The following is an 18550-nucleotide window of genomic DNA, read 5'->3' as shown; positions in this document are numbered from 1 at the left end:
ATGGAGACTAGGAACAACGTGACAGAATTTGTGCTACTGGGGCTCACAGAGAATCCAAAGATGCAGAAAATCATATTAGTTGTGTTTCTGGTCATCTACATAGTCTCTATGGTAGGAAATGTGCTCACGTGGTCACTATCACTGCCAGCCCATTATCGGGGTCCCCCATGTACTTTTTTCTGGCCTATCTCTCCCTCATCGATGCCTGCTATTCTTTTGTCAATACCCCTACACTCATCATAGAGTCACTCCGTGAAAAGAAGACCATCCCATTCAATGCATGCATAATCCAAATCTTTGGGGAACATTTTTTGGAGGTGCTGATGTCATCCTGCTTACTGTGATGGCCTATGACCGCTATGTGGCTATCTGCAAGCCACTGCACTACATGACCATCATGAATCAGCAGGTATGTGGCCTGCTCATGGCAGTGGAGTGGGTGGGAGGCTTTCTTCATGCAGCCATACAGATCTTCTTTATCATCCCACTACCCTTCTGTGGCCCTAATGTCATAGATCACTTTATATGTGATCTGAATCCTTTGCTCAATCTTGCCTGCACTGATACCCACACTCTTGGGTTCTTTGTTGCTGCCAACAGTGGTTTCATCTGTGTCTTAAATCTCCTCCTCCTCCTCATGGTCTCCTATGTGGTCATTCTGCACTCCTTAAGGAACCACAGCTTTGAGGCAAGGTGCAAAGCCCTCTCCATCTGTGTCTCCTACATCACAGTGGTCATCCTATTCTTTGTGCCCTGCATATTTGTATACATGAGACCCGCAGCTACTTTATCAATTGATAAAGCTATTACAGTGTTCTATACTACAATAACTCCCATGTTAAATCCTTTAATCTATACCTTGAGAAATGACCAGATGAAAAATGCCATTAGGAAACTGTGTAGTAGGAATGCTAGTGTGGGTGACAAATAAATGTGCCTGGAGCTCAACAATGATTCAACTGAGGCAAAGGTCAAACAGACATGATGGATGATCTCAGCAAGGAATACCTACGACATAAAAAAAAAAATTACTGCTTTGGATCATTTTTGTACTCAAAAGAGCAGAAATGGGTGCAAGAAAAGGAACAATAATCCTAGCTCAGGATCTTTCTTTGCATATTTGGACAATGCTACCAAGTTGGGGCTTAGTTTTACTAGTTGCATTCATGTATCTGGATTCAAAAGCTTTCACCCATATTTTAAAATTAAAAATATATTGGTATTGAGAAACAGTCTCTATAACGATCCAAAATGTAGTCATTGAAGGGATCCTGGGTGGCTCAGCAGTTGAGCATCTGCATTTGACTCAAGGCATGATCCCAGTGTCCCGGGATAGAGTCCCGCATCAGGCTTCCTGCATGGAGCCTGCTTCTCCCTCCGCCTATGTCTCTGCCTCTCTCTCTGTGTGTCTCTCATGAATAAATAAATAAAATCTTTAAAAACAAAACAAAAATAACAAAATGTAGGCATTGCTAATATTCCCATTTTATAGGCAAGGAAAAAAAAGGGGGGGAAGTATCAAAATATTTATACTGAAGATTCACTAATTGGAACCTACCTGATTTCTCAGACCATGATCTTAAATGCTGTGATACAGTGCCAGATAATGATGACAGAAAGATGATTATAATTCTTACAATTTATTGAAAGAGGGATCATGCTGGAAAACATATATTTTATATATATATGTATGTATGTATATTATATTATGTATATTATAATATATCTTAGAATATTATATATAGAAAACATATACAAGTTAAATATTACATACATATATTAAATTTCATAATATAATTATTAAAATTGTTATATTTCTATTAATTAATTACCTATAACTTAATTCTAAGGAGATTTAATTAATAACTGTTCAATTTTAATTATCATATTTGTGGATAATATATCCACTGTAATATTGTGCTTCCTAACTACTTTAGGCATATAAAGGAAGGTGAATAAAAATAAAATGTAGAGAAGAAAAATATTCTAGAGTATAGAGAATACTCTTCCTATTTTTATTCAATTCAGAGTTTGAGATTTTGAGCAAGAACTCTTTGAGAAACCACTATTTGTTTTAACTTCTGCTTAAATTCTATAATGAGAAAGAAATTGAAACTGACATTCTCAATGAAAGAGCATATAATTTATCTTGATAATCTCCCTATTTTCAGCAAGATTTCCACATATGAATGTGAGCTGTTCATGTTATTTATGTTAATTAGTTTACATTTGGATAACACTTCATGAGGAAAGGTATTTTGAAATATATTTGGCTCCATGTAAACACAAATCAACTTCAGGACAAATATATTCCATTTATTCCATCCATCCCTCACTCAAAATCAACAGAAATGTCTTGAGCCTAAAGAATAATATATCAGACACATTGATGGTTGCTGGTGCTTCAGTGGTAAATGGAGAGGAACCTGGTCTTTCCTTTAAAAAGCTTCTGATCCAGCGAGTCCACCGAGAGGGAAAAGTAAAAAGACAACATCCTGTTTTAAATGATAGAGAAGTGGCAGCTCAAGGTGCTATGAAAACATGTATGACAGACACACAAGAAAGACCCAGGGGTTCAGGAAAGCTTGCAAGAATGAAAGGCCATATGAAATGGAATTTCAAACTGGAAATCAAGTCAGCAGAATGAATACGTACACTTCAGTTGGAGTAGAATCATTCCTAAGATAGAGAACACATAACAAAGGCCAGGGGGTAAAAATCAGTATGCAGGAATCCTGGTGAATACAGTGTGACTATTGGTATTAATAGATCTATAAGTTCAACATTATTTATTAAACTCTCACTATGTGCCAGGCAGTGTACTACACAATGAACCTATAAAGGGTAAATAGCAGGAACATGAACCTGGAGAGACTGGAATAGGGAAGATGCAGAAGGGTCTTATGATCATGTTAAAGCCTACTGCACAATATCATGGGGCAAACATTGGAAGGCCTTTTGAACCAGTGAGTGATGCAGCTGGATTCGAGTTTGAGATGATAGGCGTATGAGCTATCAGTGTGAGAAATGGGCTGAAGGGAACAAGAGTAGCAGCAGGATGTTACTGTCATGATGTGGGTGTGAAAGGATGGAGCCTGAACTCTGGTGGTGGCAGTGAGTTTGTTGAAGGTGGTAGGCTCTGCTGAATCTGGCTCCACTTCCTTCACTCCTCCAATGTCCCAGCTGTTGTGTGTCTGGACTTGGAAGAGCTCAGAGCTCAGAGCCCTCACCTTCTCTGTACATTTGCACTAGAACAAAATTATAGGCTATGCCCACCATCCTGGAACACAGCAGCAGCCAATAGACATCAGGCTGGCCCCTTTGCCTTGAGGTGGAGCCAGTCCTGTATCATAGTGTATAACTTCAATTCCTGTGGCATCAAGCTGAGCCAATCCCCAGTTGAGACCATACACTTCTTCCTATGTTGTAGTAGCTTCTCTCAACCCTTCTTGTAAATCACTTTCATGAAAATCCCCATCTCAGAGTCTACATTTGAGAATCCAAACTAACACAGAGACATGGGAGACTTAAAGAAATATTTAAGTATATAAACAGAAGAACTTGACATGGGATGATGATTAGAGAAAGAAGTCAGGAATGAAAACCCAGATTCTTCCTTCGATTACTAGGAGGATGAGGGAACAGGGAAGTTGTGTCTGCTTTGCCAGTTGAAGTGACTTTTCTGTCTTAGTCTGAAGGATTAACCCTGCATTGCCTAAGCACATGTAATATGCACCTCCTGAAGCAGCTGACATGAGAGAAGGGGCTGATTTTTCACAATATTCACCCCCAACTCCCTCTATGATCCTGCATCTATATATAACTAGACATGAACCTCAGCAGATTCCTAGAGGTGAAGTAAAAAGTGTTTTCCATGAGGAGCAAACTACACACCAAAATAACTACATGTTTTCTAATTTGTAAAGATAGAAATTGGATAATCGCCCAAGAAAAATAAATTCAACCTAACCACATTTCTTGATACGGGTTCACTAAGCAGAGATTCTTCTTTTAATGTTGTGGCTGGGGGAATGAGGAAATGCTAACGGTATTTATGCTTAGTGGCTAAAGCATGAATTAACAGGTGGCCCAGTGTAAGCAAATGAGAAATGTCTGACTTGCTTTGGTTTAACATACAGGGTGATATTTAAAGCATGAAGAGATTGGAATGTTAGAATTCCAATTCTAGAATCCTAAATTTGTCATTTAGGGTTCAGAAGACATACTTTTCATCAGGACCAAGAGAAAGAAATTTTCAGGCTAGTGCCAGCCTCCTTGAAAAACTCTCTGATCACTGTTGTCTGTAGGCTAGCCCTTTAGTGTTGCTGAACTGGAAAATCCCAATGCAGTGGGAGTTATTTGAACCCAGATAACAGTGGCCAAGTGGTAGCCCTCAAACTCCTTAAAGGTAAGGTGGGCATGCTTGGCCAGACAAATCAAAAAGCAATCAGAATAATTGATACAAGTAGATTTACAGTGTTGGCTCTGTTATGTTGGTGCTCCTAGAAGTGAAATAGAGAGGAAGCCAATACAAGTCTTACTTGATCCATGTTAGCAAAAAAAAGGTCTAGGTTAAGTAAACTGAAGTAAACTGAATCATGAAAGCAGGGATTCATGGCCTTGCAATCAATTCCCCGATGGAACCAGTTTATAGACTCAAAATTCCTTGAATAAAGTAGAGATTGGATCCCCTTTAGGAAGGACCCTGGGACATTGCTAAAAACGTCTATTTTAACCTTCCCCAAATAGAGCTTATGTCTTTCTGTCAGTCAAATTGTGCATTAGAGATAAAAAAGTGAGCAAACCTTTCAGGAACATTCTGGACACTGTGGCCTAAAACGGATTCCAGGTCAACCAAAACAACAGTGTGGACCCAACAGCTAGAGCAGATGCTTACACAGGACAGGTGTTTTTGGAGTTTTAGCTCAAGCCTATATTGCAGTAGGTCGAGTAGGTCACTGAACCCATCCTGTGGTTACTTCCCAATTTCCAGAATACAAGGAGAGTGCTTTTTTCCTGGAAGGTCTTTCCATTTACTCTTGTGTCCCTTTGGCATATTCTTAGCACAGTGGGAACATATGTTCGTGTGCATATGTTAGTACTCCCTCACCTTCTAGTATTACAAGATATTTCTTGTACATTCATCTTGTATATTCTGCCCCTAGACCTAGAATCAGACATTTCTTTAAGAAATCTTAATTCATTTTCTTGGACAAAAGTATCAGGAACCATGTCCTGGGTGCTAGATCACTAGATAATCACTTTTTTTTTTTTTTTTGTCAGAAGATGTCACTTATGGTCCAAGTAAACACCTTTAATTGCAAGAAGAAATCACCATCTTCCCATAATCTATTCATACATATTGAAGTTTGAGTTCTTTATCACATCAAGCTCATGTATCTTAATTAAAAGGGGAGGAACACTTTAGGGAATGACAATCCCTGGACTCCTATATTTTGCATCATCCCTTTTTAAATACTACTGCAGGAAAGGCAAAAGAGAAGCATTTCCCAGTCAAAGTTCCATGTGAGAGTGACTTTCAGAAAGTGCGGGATGAATCCGGGACCAATTTTGTCTTCTGGCATGGGGAGAACCTGAGCTTCAGGGACATCAAAGAAATCAGAAATCACTTTAGAAATACTTTTTTTTAATTCTCATTTGAGTGAGAATTTAATTCTTCTCTTTCTTGAGCAGAAAATTGGGCAACTGAACATCCTAACCTTTGCATAAGCTCTTGTCAAAACTGGTGAGATCTGTGTTGGGGATTAACTTATGGATTTAATACTTTGAGCAAATTAATATGATCAATGCCACAGTGCACATCTAACACATTGAAAGCATTTGCTGAAGGATAAAAAGTTTAAGGAATTTTCTAGAAGTATTTTACAATTTAAGGTAAGAAGACACAATAGTAATGCACAGCAAATAGATAAATAAAGAGATAAGCAAACAGAAATAATATCTATTTGAATGTTTCAGGAAGTGCTCTATGGAGTTGATTTATTTGGAAGAAGTAAGCTTCTCTTTTCAATGGTAACTGAGTACTGAATAGAACCAAACACTATTGGACTGTATCAATAAGATATTCTCTGAATTCTTTCATTCATTTTATGAATAGTTCCTATTAAATATGTATTTTTTTCTAAAAATCTTCAATGAACAAATAAAAATTACCTTCTTTATTATACTTCTTTAGAATACATGCCACTCTTCTATTATTATGTAAACTATACAAACGTCTCAAACTATATTTCTATAAGGTAGGTAGGTAGATGATAGATCAATAGGTAGACTGATAGAATGATTGACAGATAATCTTTTATAATACTTAATTGTTACAAACCACAAACAAATTTTCATTCCTCTTTCTGAAGAGTTGGACAAAGAACATATCTGGCAAACTTTTAAGTGTAGTGAATGGCATTGTGGTTGGAGCTTGAGGTGGTAAAGAGCTTTGAGTCCAGAACTGCCTCTACAGCTGAGTTGCCCACTTTCTCAAACACTTAAACCTTCCGCTGACCCTGGTAATCTTGCTTTTCCTGCAGCCCATGTCAGAAGACAGTTCTTCTGAGCCAGTAATATGCCAATATGATTTACAACCCATATAGAAGGATGAGTTATTAAAAGCTTTATTTTTAATGCAGCATAATTATGACATATTTTGAAATACCAAAAGGAATTTATTATGGAGGTCATCCTCCTAACTTTGATTCCAGAATGCTACTTATAATATATATGATTACTATTATATATAATAATATTATATAACATTGTATGATTTTTAAAAGTACAAAATTTTAGGGGTGCATGGATGGCTCTGTGGGTTGAGCATGTGCCTTCAGCTCTGGCCATGAATTCAGGGCCCAGGGATTGAGCACTGCCTCAAGCTCCCTCTTCAGTGAAAAGTCTGCTTTTCCTTCTGCCCCACCCTCCACTACTGCTCTGTTTCTCTTGTTCTATCTCTCTCTAAAAAATTAATGCCATCTTTAAAAAAACTAGAATTTTTTATGAGAGAAACTAAATTTAAAACTGTAAAAGACTTAAAGAATTGAATTGAAAAAAAAAACTGTAAAAGACTAGAAATTATTGAGAGTTAAAGTAACAGGAAATAAACTTAGTCAAGGTAACAGGTTAAAGTAAGTTTCACAATGGACTGAACCAATTGACTGAATGTTCATTGCTAAAATATTGATTGTTTTTCTCTTGTCCTCTCTGTCTGTCTCTCTCTTTTAGGTTTCACTAAGGAAAACACTAACAAATGTTTCTACATCTTTCCTTGAATGTTCAGAATATTGGCTAGAACCTATTTTATAACTGAACTATCAGGTTGAAGTGGTGTGAATGCACATTATGCAAATCATGATGAGCTTTTCCCATTTTGCAACATGCTACTATAACAGGTCCTTGCTATCAAATAAAAATAGACATTCAGCTCATAAAAATACTGTCTCCTACCAAATCCTCTAAATTTACATTTATTTTGCCTAAATAATCAAATACGCTAATATTACTAATAAATTTGTTTCCATAAGCAACCAAGTGAATAAACTGTGAATAAAATATTATGACTTCCACATTATTCAGAAGAAAACAACAAGGATGGTGGGGATTATCCGCTGGTAAGTGGCACTTCCACGGTCAAGCATATGGGTAAAACCTCCATATAAGGAGTATTCATTTCATAGAATGAATGCTTCCTTGCAGATTAATTATTTCTAACCTACATTTTCTCCACTCGCCTGAAATAATGAAGCAAAATATCAGTATTACTGAGTTCATACTGTTAGGATTGACCCAAGATCCTATGAAAAAGAAAGTGGTATTTGTAATCTTCTTCATTTTATATGTGGGAACGCTGGCAGGAAATTTGCTTATTATTGTGACCATCAAGTCTAGCCGGACACTTGGGAGCCCCATGTACTATTTCTTATTTTATTTGTCCCTTGCTGATTCCTGCTTTTCAACTTCCACAGCCCCCAGACTAATTGTGGATTCGCTCTCTGCAAAAAATATCATTACTTACAATGAGTGCATGACTCAAGTCTTTGCACTGCATTTCTTTGGCTGCATGGAGATCTTTGTCGTCATCTTCATGGCCGTTGACCGCTATGTGGCAATCTGTAAGCCCTTACGTTACCTAAACATCATGAACTGGCAGGTCTGCACCATCCTAATTGTTCTGGCATGGATTGGATCTTTTATCCATTCTATAGCCCAGATTATCCTGGCTTTGAGATTGCCCTTCTGTGGACCCAATTTGATTGATCATTACTGCTGTGATTTGCAGCCCTTGCTGAAACTTGCTTGCATGGACACTTATGTGATCAACCTACTGTTGGTGTCTAATAGTGGGGCCATTTGCTCAAGCAGTTTTGTGATTCTGATGATCTCCTACATTGTCATCTTGCATTCACTGCGAAACCACAGTGCGGAAGGGAGGAAAAAAGCTCTCTCTACTTGCACTTCTCACATCATCGTAGTAGTCTTATGCTTTGGTCCATGCATATTCATATATACACGGCCTCCAACCACCTTCTTCATGGACAAGATGGTAACTGTATTTTATACTATTGGGACACCTTTTCTTAACCCACTGATTTATGCACTAAGGAATGCAGAAGTGAAAAATGCCATGAAAAAGCTATGGCATATCAAAATTACCTCAGAAAGCAGAAGATGAATTGAAGACTTTGGTTGATTTCTTAATCAACTTAATTACTCAGGATGTCTCTTTGCATATTTGGACAGTGCTACCAAATTGGGGCTTAGTTTTACTAGTTTCATCTTAATGTTTAAAAAAATTAAAAATATATTGGTATTGAGCAGCAGTCTCTATAACAATCCAAAATGTAGACATTGCTATTATCCTCATTTTATAGATGAGGAAATGGAAAGGGAGAAGTATCATAAAATTATACTGAAGGTCACATCAGAATCTTCATGATTTCTCAGACCACACTCTTAAACGTTGTGATACAGTGCCAGACAATGATAACAGAAAGAAGATTATAATATACCATTTATTGAACTAGGTATTATGCTGGACCACATATAATATCTATCTATCATCTATCTATCTATCTATCTATCTATCTATCTATCTATCTATCTATCATCTATCTATCTATCTATCATCTATTTATCATCTATCTATTACAATATGTATATGGGTTATGTATTATAATATATATTAGTATATATATTAGAATACTATCTATGGCATACATATACATGTTAAATTATTTTATATGTGTACTCTATATCATAATATAGAGTTAGATATAATTTTATTTCTATTAATTCATTACCTATAACTAAATTCTAAGGAGGTTTCATTAATAACATTGCACAATCTTAATTATCATAGTTGAGGATAATATGTCCACTCTAATATTCTGGTATGTAACTACTTTAGGACATAAAAGTGATGTCCATTAACCACTAAGAGGTAGGTGAAGAATATAATACCTTGTTTAATTTCTTTCTTGTAGTCTTCAGAATCATTTTATTGCTCATGTCACTCATCTTATGTTGAAAAGCCATTAGACAATTTGATGACCCAGGACACCTGGGTGACTTAGTGATTGAGCATTTGCCTTGGCTCAGAGCATGATCCTCAGGTCCCAGGATGGAGTCCTACATTGGACATTCCGCATGGAGCCTGCTTCTCCCTCCCTTTGTCTCTGCCTCTGTCTCTCATGAATAAATAAATAAAATCTTTAAAAAAGAAGAAAATCCATGACTCAAATCAAAGATTATTTTAAAGTCAGACATGAATTTCTACTTTTTAATATACATTTATACTCCATAAAGATCTTGCCTGCTACCTAGGATAGTTTCTCCAAGTAGAAAAATGACTAATGCATGATAAATGTTGTATAAAAAATAAAAGTATAAAGGAAGGTGAGTAAAGTCAAAATATAGAGCAAAAATATTGAGGTGTAGGGAATAGTCTTCCTATTTTGTTTGATTTGAACTTTGAGAATTCTAGCTAGATGTGTTCAACAATTAGTTGAAAATTAGTTTTAACTCCTGCTTACACTGTGTAATGAGAAAGAAATTGAAGCTGACATTCTCAGCTTGATTCAAGAAATTGAAATTGAACCTGTTGTCAGCAAGATTACATCATATGAATGTGAATTGTCCATGTTATTTTTCTCTGTTAATTAGTTTAATTTGTGGTAAGATTTCATTATGAAAGGATATTTTTAAAAATATGTGCCTCCATCTACACACAAAACAATTTCAGGATAAATATATTCCATTTATCCCATCCATCTGTCGCTCATTATCAATAGCAATGTCTTCAGCCCGAAGAATAATATATCAGAAACACCGATGGTTGTGGGGCTTCAGTGGTAAAGAGAGGGGAACCTGGTCTTGTTTTCACAGAGATTTACATCCAATGAGAGAAACCCAGAGGAAAACAGAAAATGACAACACCCTGGTATAAAGGATAAGGTAGTGGCAGCATGAAGTACGAGGAAAGGATGAATTAGGGACATACAAGAAAGGTTCAAGAAATGTTCCAAGAGGAAAGGACATACAAAATGGAACTTTAAACTGGAAATCAAGTCAGCAGAGTGAATATGTACACTTCAGTTGGAGTAGAAGCATTCCTGGGAGAAAGAATACATTACAAAGGCCAGGGAATGAAAATCAGTATGCAGGAATCTTGGTGAATTGAGTGTGACTATGGGTGTTAATTCATTATACATTCAACAATTATTCATGGAAATCTCACTATGTGCCAGGCAGTGTGCTACACAATGAACCTATAAAGGGTAAATAGCAGGACATGAACCTGGAGAGACTGGAATAGGGAAGATGCAGAAGGGTCTCATGATCATGTTAAAGCCTACTGCACAATATCATGGGGCAAACACTGGAAGGCCTTTTGAACCAGTGAGTGATGCAGCTGGATTCGAGTTTGAGATGATAGCTGTATGGGTTATCAGTGTGGGAAATGGATTGAAGGGAACAAGAGTGGCAGCAGGATGTTACTGTCATGATGTGGGTGTGAAAGGATGGAGCCTGAACTCTGGTGCTGCCAGTGAGGATGTTGAAGGTGGTAGGCTCTGCTGAGTCCAGCTCCACTACCTTCACTCCTCCAATGTCCCAGCTGTTGTGTGTCTGGACTAGGAAGAGCTCAGAGCTCAGAGCCCCTACCTTCTCTGTACATTTGCACCAGAACAAAATTATAGGCTATGCCCACCATCCTGGAACACAGCAGCAGCCAACGACATCAAGCTGGTCCCTTTACCTCGAGTTAGAGCCAGTCCTGTATCACAGTGTACACCTTAGATTCCTGTGGCATCAGCTGGAGCCAATCTCTGGTTGGGATGACACACTTCTTCCTATGTTGTAGTAGCTTCCCCCAACCCTTCTTGTAAATCACTTTCATGAAAATCCCCGTCTCAGAGTCTACATTTGGGAACCCAAACTAACACAAAGACATGGGAGACTTTAATATTTAAGTATATAAACAGAAGAACTTGACATGGGATGATGATTAGAGAAAGGAGTCAGGAATGAAAACCCAGATTCTTCCTTAAATTTTTGCTAGAATGTTAGAATAAGGAACATGAGTCTTTTTTGACATCTGAAGTGGCTTCTCCTTCTTAGACTAAAGGATTAACACTGCATTGCCTGATTAAATGTAAGGTTCCCCTTCTAAGACAGGTGTCTAAGTGAAGGGGCTGATTTTCCTCATGACTTAACCCCCCGACCATCCTCTTTGATCCTACACCTTTGGATTCCCAAAATCCCCAGCAGTGAGGTACAAACTGTAACTCATGAATACAGTACACTCAAAATAACTGAGTGCTTTCTAATTTGTAAAGACAGAAATTGGATAATCATGGAAGAAACATAAAGTTCCATCCAGCCAAATTTCTTGATATGGGTTCACTAAGCAGAGATTCTTGATTTAATATTGTAGTTGTGGGACTGAGGAAGAGCTAATGGTATTTCTGCTTGGTGGTGAAAGCATTATTCTAAAGGGGGTCCAGTGTAAGCAAATGATAAGTGTCAGACCTGCCTTGGTTTAATATAGAGGGAAGGTATAAGGGCATGAGGTGATTGCAATGTTAGAATGGATTTATCATGTAAGGGAGGATCCAGAAGACATACTTTTCATCATGAACAGCAGAAATAAATTTTCAGGCTGGTGCCAGCATCCTTGAAAAACTCTCTGATCACTTTACAGTTGCTAAACTGGAAAATCCCAATGCAATTGGAGTTATTTCATGGGGGATAACAGTGACCAAGTGGTAGCACTCAAGCTCCTTAAATGCAATGTTGGCATCCTTTCCATAAAGGGAGGTTCCAGAATGCATAATATGAAGAGATATACTTTGCAACTGGCAGTATCCCCATCTTGGTTCTTTGACATGTGGACTGAGGGTTATTATGGTGAAAAGACAAATGGAAGCATCTATAATTGCCTCTACCTAGGAAAACAGTAAACTAAAAGCAAATGTGCATCCCTGGAGGAATCCTAGGGATTAGCACCCCGATCAAAGACTTGAAAGATACAGAGGTAGTGATTCCCACAATATACATATTCAACTCACTTATTTGGCCTTCATAAGAGATAGATGGATCTTGGAGAATGACAGTGGATACTTATAACTTAACCAGGTGGAGACTCCAAGAATTGCAACTGCTGTACCAGATGTGGTTTGTTGCTTGATTAAATTAACATATTCTCTGGTACCTGGTATGCAGGACATGATTTGGCAAGTTTTTAAAAATATTTTATTTATTTATTCATAAGAGACACAGAGAGAGAGGCAGAGACTTAAGCAGAGGGAGAAGCTGGCTCCCTGTAGGGAGCCCGATATGGAACTCAATCCCAGGACCCCAAGATGATAACCAGAGCTGAAGGCAGATGCACAACTATGGAGCCACTAAGGCATCCCTGGCAAGCGTTTCTCTCCCTTTCAATAAGGTCTACCAGAGGCACTTTGATTTCAGCTAAAAGGCCAGCAATATACCCTTCACTTCCCTCCCTCAGGGTGTGTCAACTCTCCACTACTGTTATAATTCAGTTTATAGAGACCTCTATTGTCTTTTACTCTACAAGATAACAATACTGGTCCATTATATTGATGACAAAACATTGATTGGATCTGGAGATCAAAGTGCAATGTAAACACTGATTGGATCTAGAGATTAAGGTGTAGAGATCTAGATTTATTGGTAGGGTATTTCTATGTCAGAGGATGCAAAATAAAAACAATTTAAACTCAGGTAACTGAAACTTAGTGAAATGTCCATGGTCCAAAGGGTATAAAGCTTATAAAGACAGTTCTTCTGAAGGAAAAAATTAAGATGGAAACAGAGAGGGAGACAAACCTAAGGGATTCCTAAGTATATTGAACAACAAGTATAGAGGTTGCTGGCAGTATGTGAGTCAAGGCATGGGGTAAGTGGGTAATGGGCATTAGGGAGGGCATTTGATTTAGTGATCAGTGGGTGTTTTACACAATAATTTTATTCCAAAATTAATAATACACTATATGCTAACTTGAATTTAAATAAAATGAAAACAAATATCCCCTAAAAGGGGATCCCTGGGTGGCGCAGCGGTTTGGCGCCTGCCTTTGGCCCAGGGCGCGATCCTGGAGACCCGGGATCGAATCCCACATCGGGCTCCCTGCCTGGAGCCTGCTTCTCCCTCTGCCTGTGTCTCTGCCTCTCTCTCTCTCTCTCTCTCTCTCTGTGACTATCATGAATAAATAAATAAAATCTTTAAAAAAAAACAATCATTCAAATATCCCCTAAAAGAAAGTGCATCTTGGTCTATTACTTCTAAAATCAAAACATGTACAATACCCAGTAGGTATCTTGGATTGGGAAGGCAAAAGGTTCTTCATTTGGATATTTTACTCTGGTCTACTTATTGACTCAAAAAGCTGCTAGTTTGAGTGGAGCTCAGAAAAAAGAAATATCTCTGTCTCCTGTCCATTCTGTGGTATAAGCTACTATTCCACATGAGTGCTATGATTCAACATATCTAATCATGCTTGATATGTCAATGGTAGAAAGGGATGTTGCTAGAGTCTTTGGCAGTCCTCCATGTATGAACTGCAGGGCAGGCCCTTAAGATTTTGGAGCAAATTCCTGACGTCCTCTACAGGCAACTACTAGCCTTTTGAGAAATGGCTCTTGCCTGCTACTGGGCCTTGGTAGAGACTAAACACTTAACCAGGGCTGAAGGTGGCACTAAACTTCTGAGCCACCAGGGCTACCCAGAAACTCTTCTTAATGTGAGACTTGTCAATTGTCTCTGGTTTATTAGTTATTTATATAAGCGGTTATATCAATAACAACTTGTGGATTTTTTAAACAATGAGGTACATTTCAATTCAGTGTCATTGATTGTGTTACTCAATATTTTTTTTCCAGTTTTTGGCACTGGGCAATGGGAGGGCTTTCCAGTGGCTCTTGTGTCCCTTTGTAATATTCTCATTACACTGTGAGTGACTGTGCATGTGTGTGTGTGTGTTAGCATCCTTATCTTCTAGCATTACAAGGTACTCCAATTCATCTTGCACATTCCCTGCCCCAAACCTAGAATCAGCCATTTCCTTAAGAAGTATTAATTCACTTTCTTGAATAATGATATCAGATACCAAGTCCTGGACTCTAGACCACTAGTGGTGATCACAGGTTTTTCATTCTATTCAAAAGATATTATTTATGACCGTATTAAACACCTTTAATTGCAAGAAGAGATCACCTTTTCCCCATAATCTATTAATACATATTGAATTTTAAGTTCTGTATCACACCTAGTTCATGTGCTTTAATTAAAAGAGAAGGGACACTTTAGGGAATGACTTTCCCCAGACTCCTATATTATGCATCATTCCTGTTTAAATACTGCTGCAGGAAAGGCAAAGGAGAAGCATTTCCCAGTAAAAATTCCAAATGAGAAAGGATTTCAGAAGATGTGGGATGAAATCAAGACCAACTTTATCTTTGGCATGCAGGCAAGAACCTGAGCCTCAGTGACAGCAAAGAACTCAGACAGAATTTTAGAACACTTTTTTTCTTTTTTAATTCTCATATGAGTGAGAAATTCTTTTCTTTCTTGAGAAGAAAAGAGGATGACTGAACATCCTAACCTTTGGATAAGCTCTTATCAAAACTGGTAAGATTTGTGTTGAGGATTAACTTACTTGTATTTAATAGAGAAAATTTATCTGATCAATGCTACAGTGCACACCTAACACTTTTTTACGTGTTAAATTTGTGAAAAGATAGAAGGTTTAGAGAATTTTCTAGAAGTGTTTTACAATCTAAGGTGAGGAGTTGGAATAAAAGAAATGGACATCAGCTCCTGGTGGAGAGATAATCAAATAGAAATAATACCTATTTGAGTGTCCTAGAAAATATTCCACGGAGATGATGATTTTACTTTGGAAGGAGTAGGAGCCTTTTTCTTTGGTAACTGAGTATTGAATAGGACGGAGGAGTGTTGGATTGTATCAAGAGTAAATTCTCCTAAAATTTTCATTCATTTTATGAATACTTATTATTAAATATGTACTTCTTTCTAGATGCTTAAAATCAACAGTGAACAAATAAAAATCACTTTATTTTGCTTCTTTCATGTATGCCACTCTTCCATTATTATGTGAACTATACAAATGTCTCGAACTATAATTCTATCAGGTAGATAGGTAGATGGGTAGATAGATGATAGATCAATAGGTGGACTGATAGAACGATAGATAGATAATCCTTTTATAATACTTAATTGTTAGATACATGAACAAGATTTCATTCCTCTTTACTGGATTTGGACAAAGAACGGATTTGTCATCTCTTGAAACTACAGCGGAACCTGTAATGAATGGCAGTGTTGTTGGGGCATGAGGTGGTAAAGTCCCTGAGTCCAGAATTGGCTCTACAGCTGACTCACCCACTTACTCAAACACTTAAACCTTCATGTGGCCCTGGGAATCTTGCTTTTCCTGCAGCCTGTGTCAGTAGACAGTTTGTATGAACTAGTAATATGCCAAGGAGATTAATAAACAATCAAGGATTAGGTTTTTAAAAGCTTTATTTTTAATGCAGCATGACTATGGCATATTTGAACTCCCAAATGAAATATATTATGGAGAAGGTCATCCTCCTAACTTCTATTCCAAGAATGCAACATATAAATAAATGAATATATATATATATATACAAATACATTGATATGTATGTATATAATTTACTATTATATCTAATAATTTAATACAATAATATAGAATTTTAAAAGTACAAGGTTTTAGGGGTTCCAAGTGGCTCTCTTGGTTAAACATCTGCTTATGCCCCAGATATGATCTCAGGGTCTGGGAATCAAACACTGTATCAAACTGCCTACTCAGGAAAAAGGCTATATTTCATTCCTCTGCTCCTCCCTCCACTGCAGTCATGTTTACTCTCTCTCTTTTTCTGTCAGTGATCTCTCCAAAACAGTAATATATTTTTTAAATTAAAACAAAAAGTAAAATGTTTTATGATAGACACTGAGGAGGGCACTTGACGGGATGAGCGCTGGGTGTTACACTATATGTTGGCAAATTGAACTCCAATAAAAAAATATACCAAAAAAAAAAAGAAACTGAATTTAGAATTGTAAAAATACAGAAATTATTAAGAATTAGTAACAGTGAATTAAACTCAGTTGAGGTAGTAACAGATTAAAAAATACGTTTCACAATGGACTGACCAATTGACTGAATATTCACTGCTAAAATATTGTTTATCTCTTGTCCTCTCTGCCTCTCTCTCTCTTTCTCTCTTTTAGGTTTCATTAAGAAAACACTATCAAATGTTTCTACATCATTCCTTGAATGTTCAGAATATTTACTGTAAGATACTTTATAACTAAACTACCATGTTGAAAAAGTATGAAAGCGCATTATGTAAATCATGATGATTTTCCCCATTTTGTAGACTTGTATCCAAATAGGTCCTTGCTAGAAACTAAAAAAAAAAAAAACATTCAGCTCAAAAAGATGCCTTCTCTTACCGAATCCTGTAAATTAATGTTTATTATGCCTAAATAATCAGGTCGCTATAGTTATTGATATATTTCTTGTTTCATAAGCAACCAAGATAATAAATTGCAAATAAATGTTATGGTTTCCACTTTATTCAGAAGAAAACAAATGAATGGTGGGGACTATACACTGGTAGTGGTATTTCCATGATCAAACATATGGATTAAACCTCCAAATACAGAGTATTCATTTCACAGAACGTTTCCTTACAGGTTAATTATTTCTAACCTGCATTTTCTCCACTTTGCCTGAAATAATGCAGCAAAATAACAGTACTACTGAGTTCATACTGTTAGGATTGACCCAAGATCCTATGAAAAAGAAAATGGTATTTGTAATATTTTTCATTTTTTATTTGGGAACTGTGGTTGGGAATTTGCTTATTGTTGTGACCATCAAGTCCAGCCGGACACTTGGGAGCCCCATGTACTATTTCTTATTTTATTTGTCCCTTGCTGATTCCTGCTTTTCAACTTCCACAGCCCCCAGACTAATTGTTGATTCACTCTCTGCAAAAAATATCATAACTTACAATGAGTGCATGACTCAAGTCTTTGCACTACATTTCTTTGGTTGCATGGAGGTTTTAGTCCTTATCCTTATGGCCTTTGACAGGTATGTGGCCATCTGTAAGCCCTTACATTACCCAACCATCATGAGCCGGCGGGTCTGCACCATCCTAATTGTTCTGGCAGGGATTGGATCTTTTATCCATTCTATAGCCCAGATTATCCTGGCTTTGAGGTTGCCCTTCTGTGGACCCAATTTGATTGATCATTACTGCTGTGATTTGCAGCCCTTGCTGAAACTTGCCTGCATGGACACTTATGTGATCAACCTACTGTTGGTGTCTAATAGTGGGGCCATTTGCTCAAGCAGTTTTGTGATTCTGATGATCTCCTACATTGTCATCTTGCATTCCCTGCGAAACCACAGTGCGGAAGGGAGGAAAAAAGCTCTCTCTACTTGTACTTCTCACATCATTGTAGTAATCATATTCTTTGGTCCCTGTATATTCATTTATACACGCCCCCCAACTACTTTCCCCATGGACAAGATGGTGGCCGTATTTTATACTATTGGGACACCTTTTCTCAACCCACTCATCTACACATTGAGGAATGCAGAAGTGAAAAATGCCATGAAAAAGCTATGGCATATCAAGATTACCTCAGAAAGCAGAAGATGAATTGAGGACTTTGGTTGATTACTTAATCTGTACAGATATCAAATATGATACTGTGTATCCTGATTTACCCAACACACTCTAATATATCACACCAGATTTCCTTACTTTTTTCAGTACTTCTGCCCTTAAACTAGTAGCTTCCCTTATATTGCCAGCCTGGTTCTTTCTTCTATTGAGAGCTCACTTTTGATGTTGCTGATTGGGAAATACTGCTCAAAACTCTGTCTATACTCTGGTATATTAATAAGAAAGATATTTATACAATCACAACTGTTCAAAAAATGATCATCCATAA

The 18550-nt window shown here is 37.3% G+C and overlaps 2 protein-coding genes and 1 pseudogene across 2 annotated transcripts; all 3 read left to right on the top strand.

Moving 5' to 3' along the window:
- Positions 1-931, top strand: LOC144293295 (olfactory receptor 4C46-like; annotated as a pseudogene).
- Positions 932-7747: 6816 nt separating this feature from the next.
- LOC144293294 (olfactory receptor 4C11-like) lies at positions 7748-8680 on the top strand. The gene has a single exon (XM_077864377.1). It carries the CDS (start codon positions 7748-7750, stop codon positions 8678-8680), a length of 933 nt encoding a protein of 310 aa, XP_077720503.1.
- Positions 8681-17322: 8642 nt separating this feature from the next.
- Positions 17323-18255, top strand: LOC144293293 (olfactory receptor 4C11-like). The gene has a single exon (XM_077864376.1). The coding sequence runs from the start codon at positions 17323-17325 to the stop codon at positions 18253-18255; it is 933 nt and encodes a 310-aa protein (XP_077720502.1).
- Positions 18256-18550: the final 295 nt, after the last annotated feature.

Source organism: Canis aureus, chromosome 21 (genome assembly GCF_053574225.1).
Source record: "Canis aureus isolate CA01 chromosome 21, VMU_Caureus_v.1.0, whole genome shotgun sequence".
Classification (NCBI taxonomy): domain Eukaryota; kingdom Metazoa; phylum Chordata; class Mammalia; order Carnivora; family Canidae; genus Canis; species Canis aureus.
Note: the sequence above shows the minus strand (reverse complement) of the source record. Positions and strands in the feature narration are given on the sequence as shown.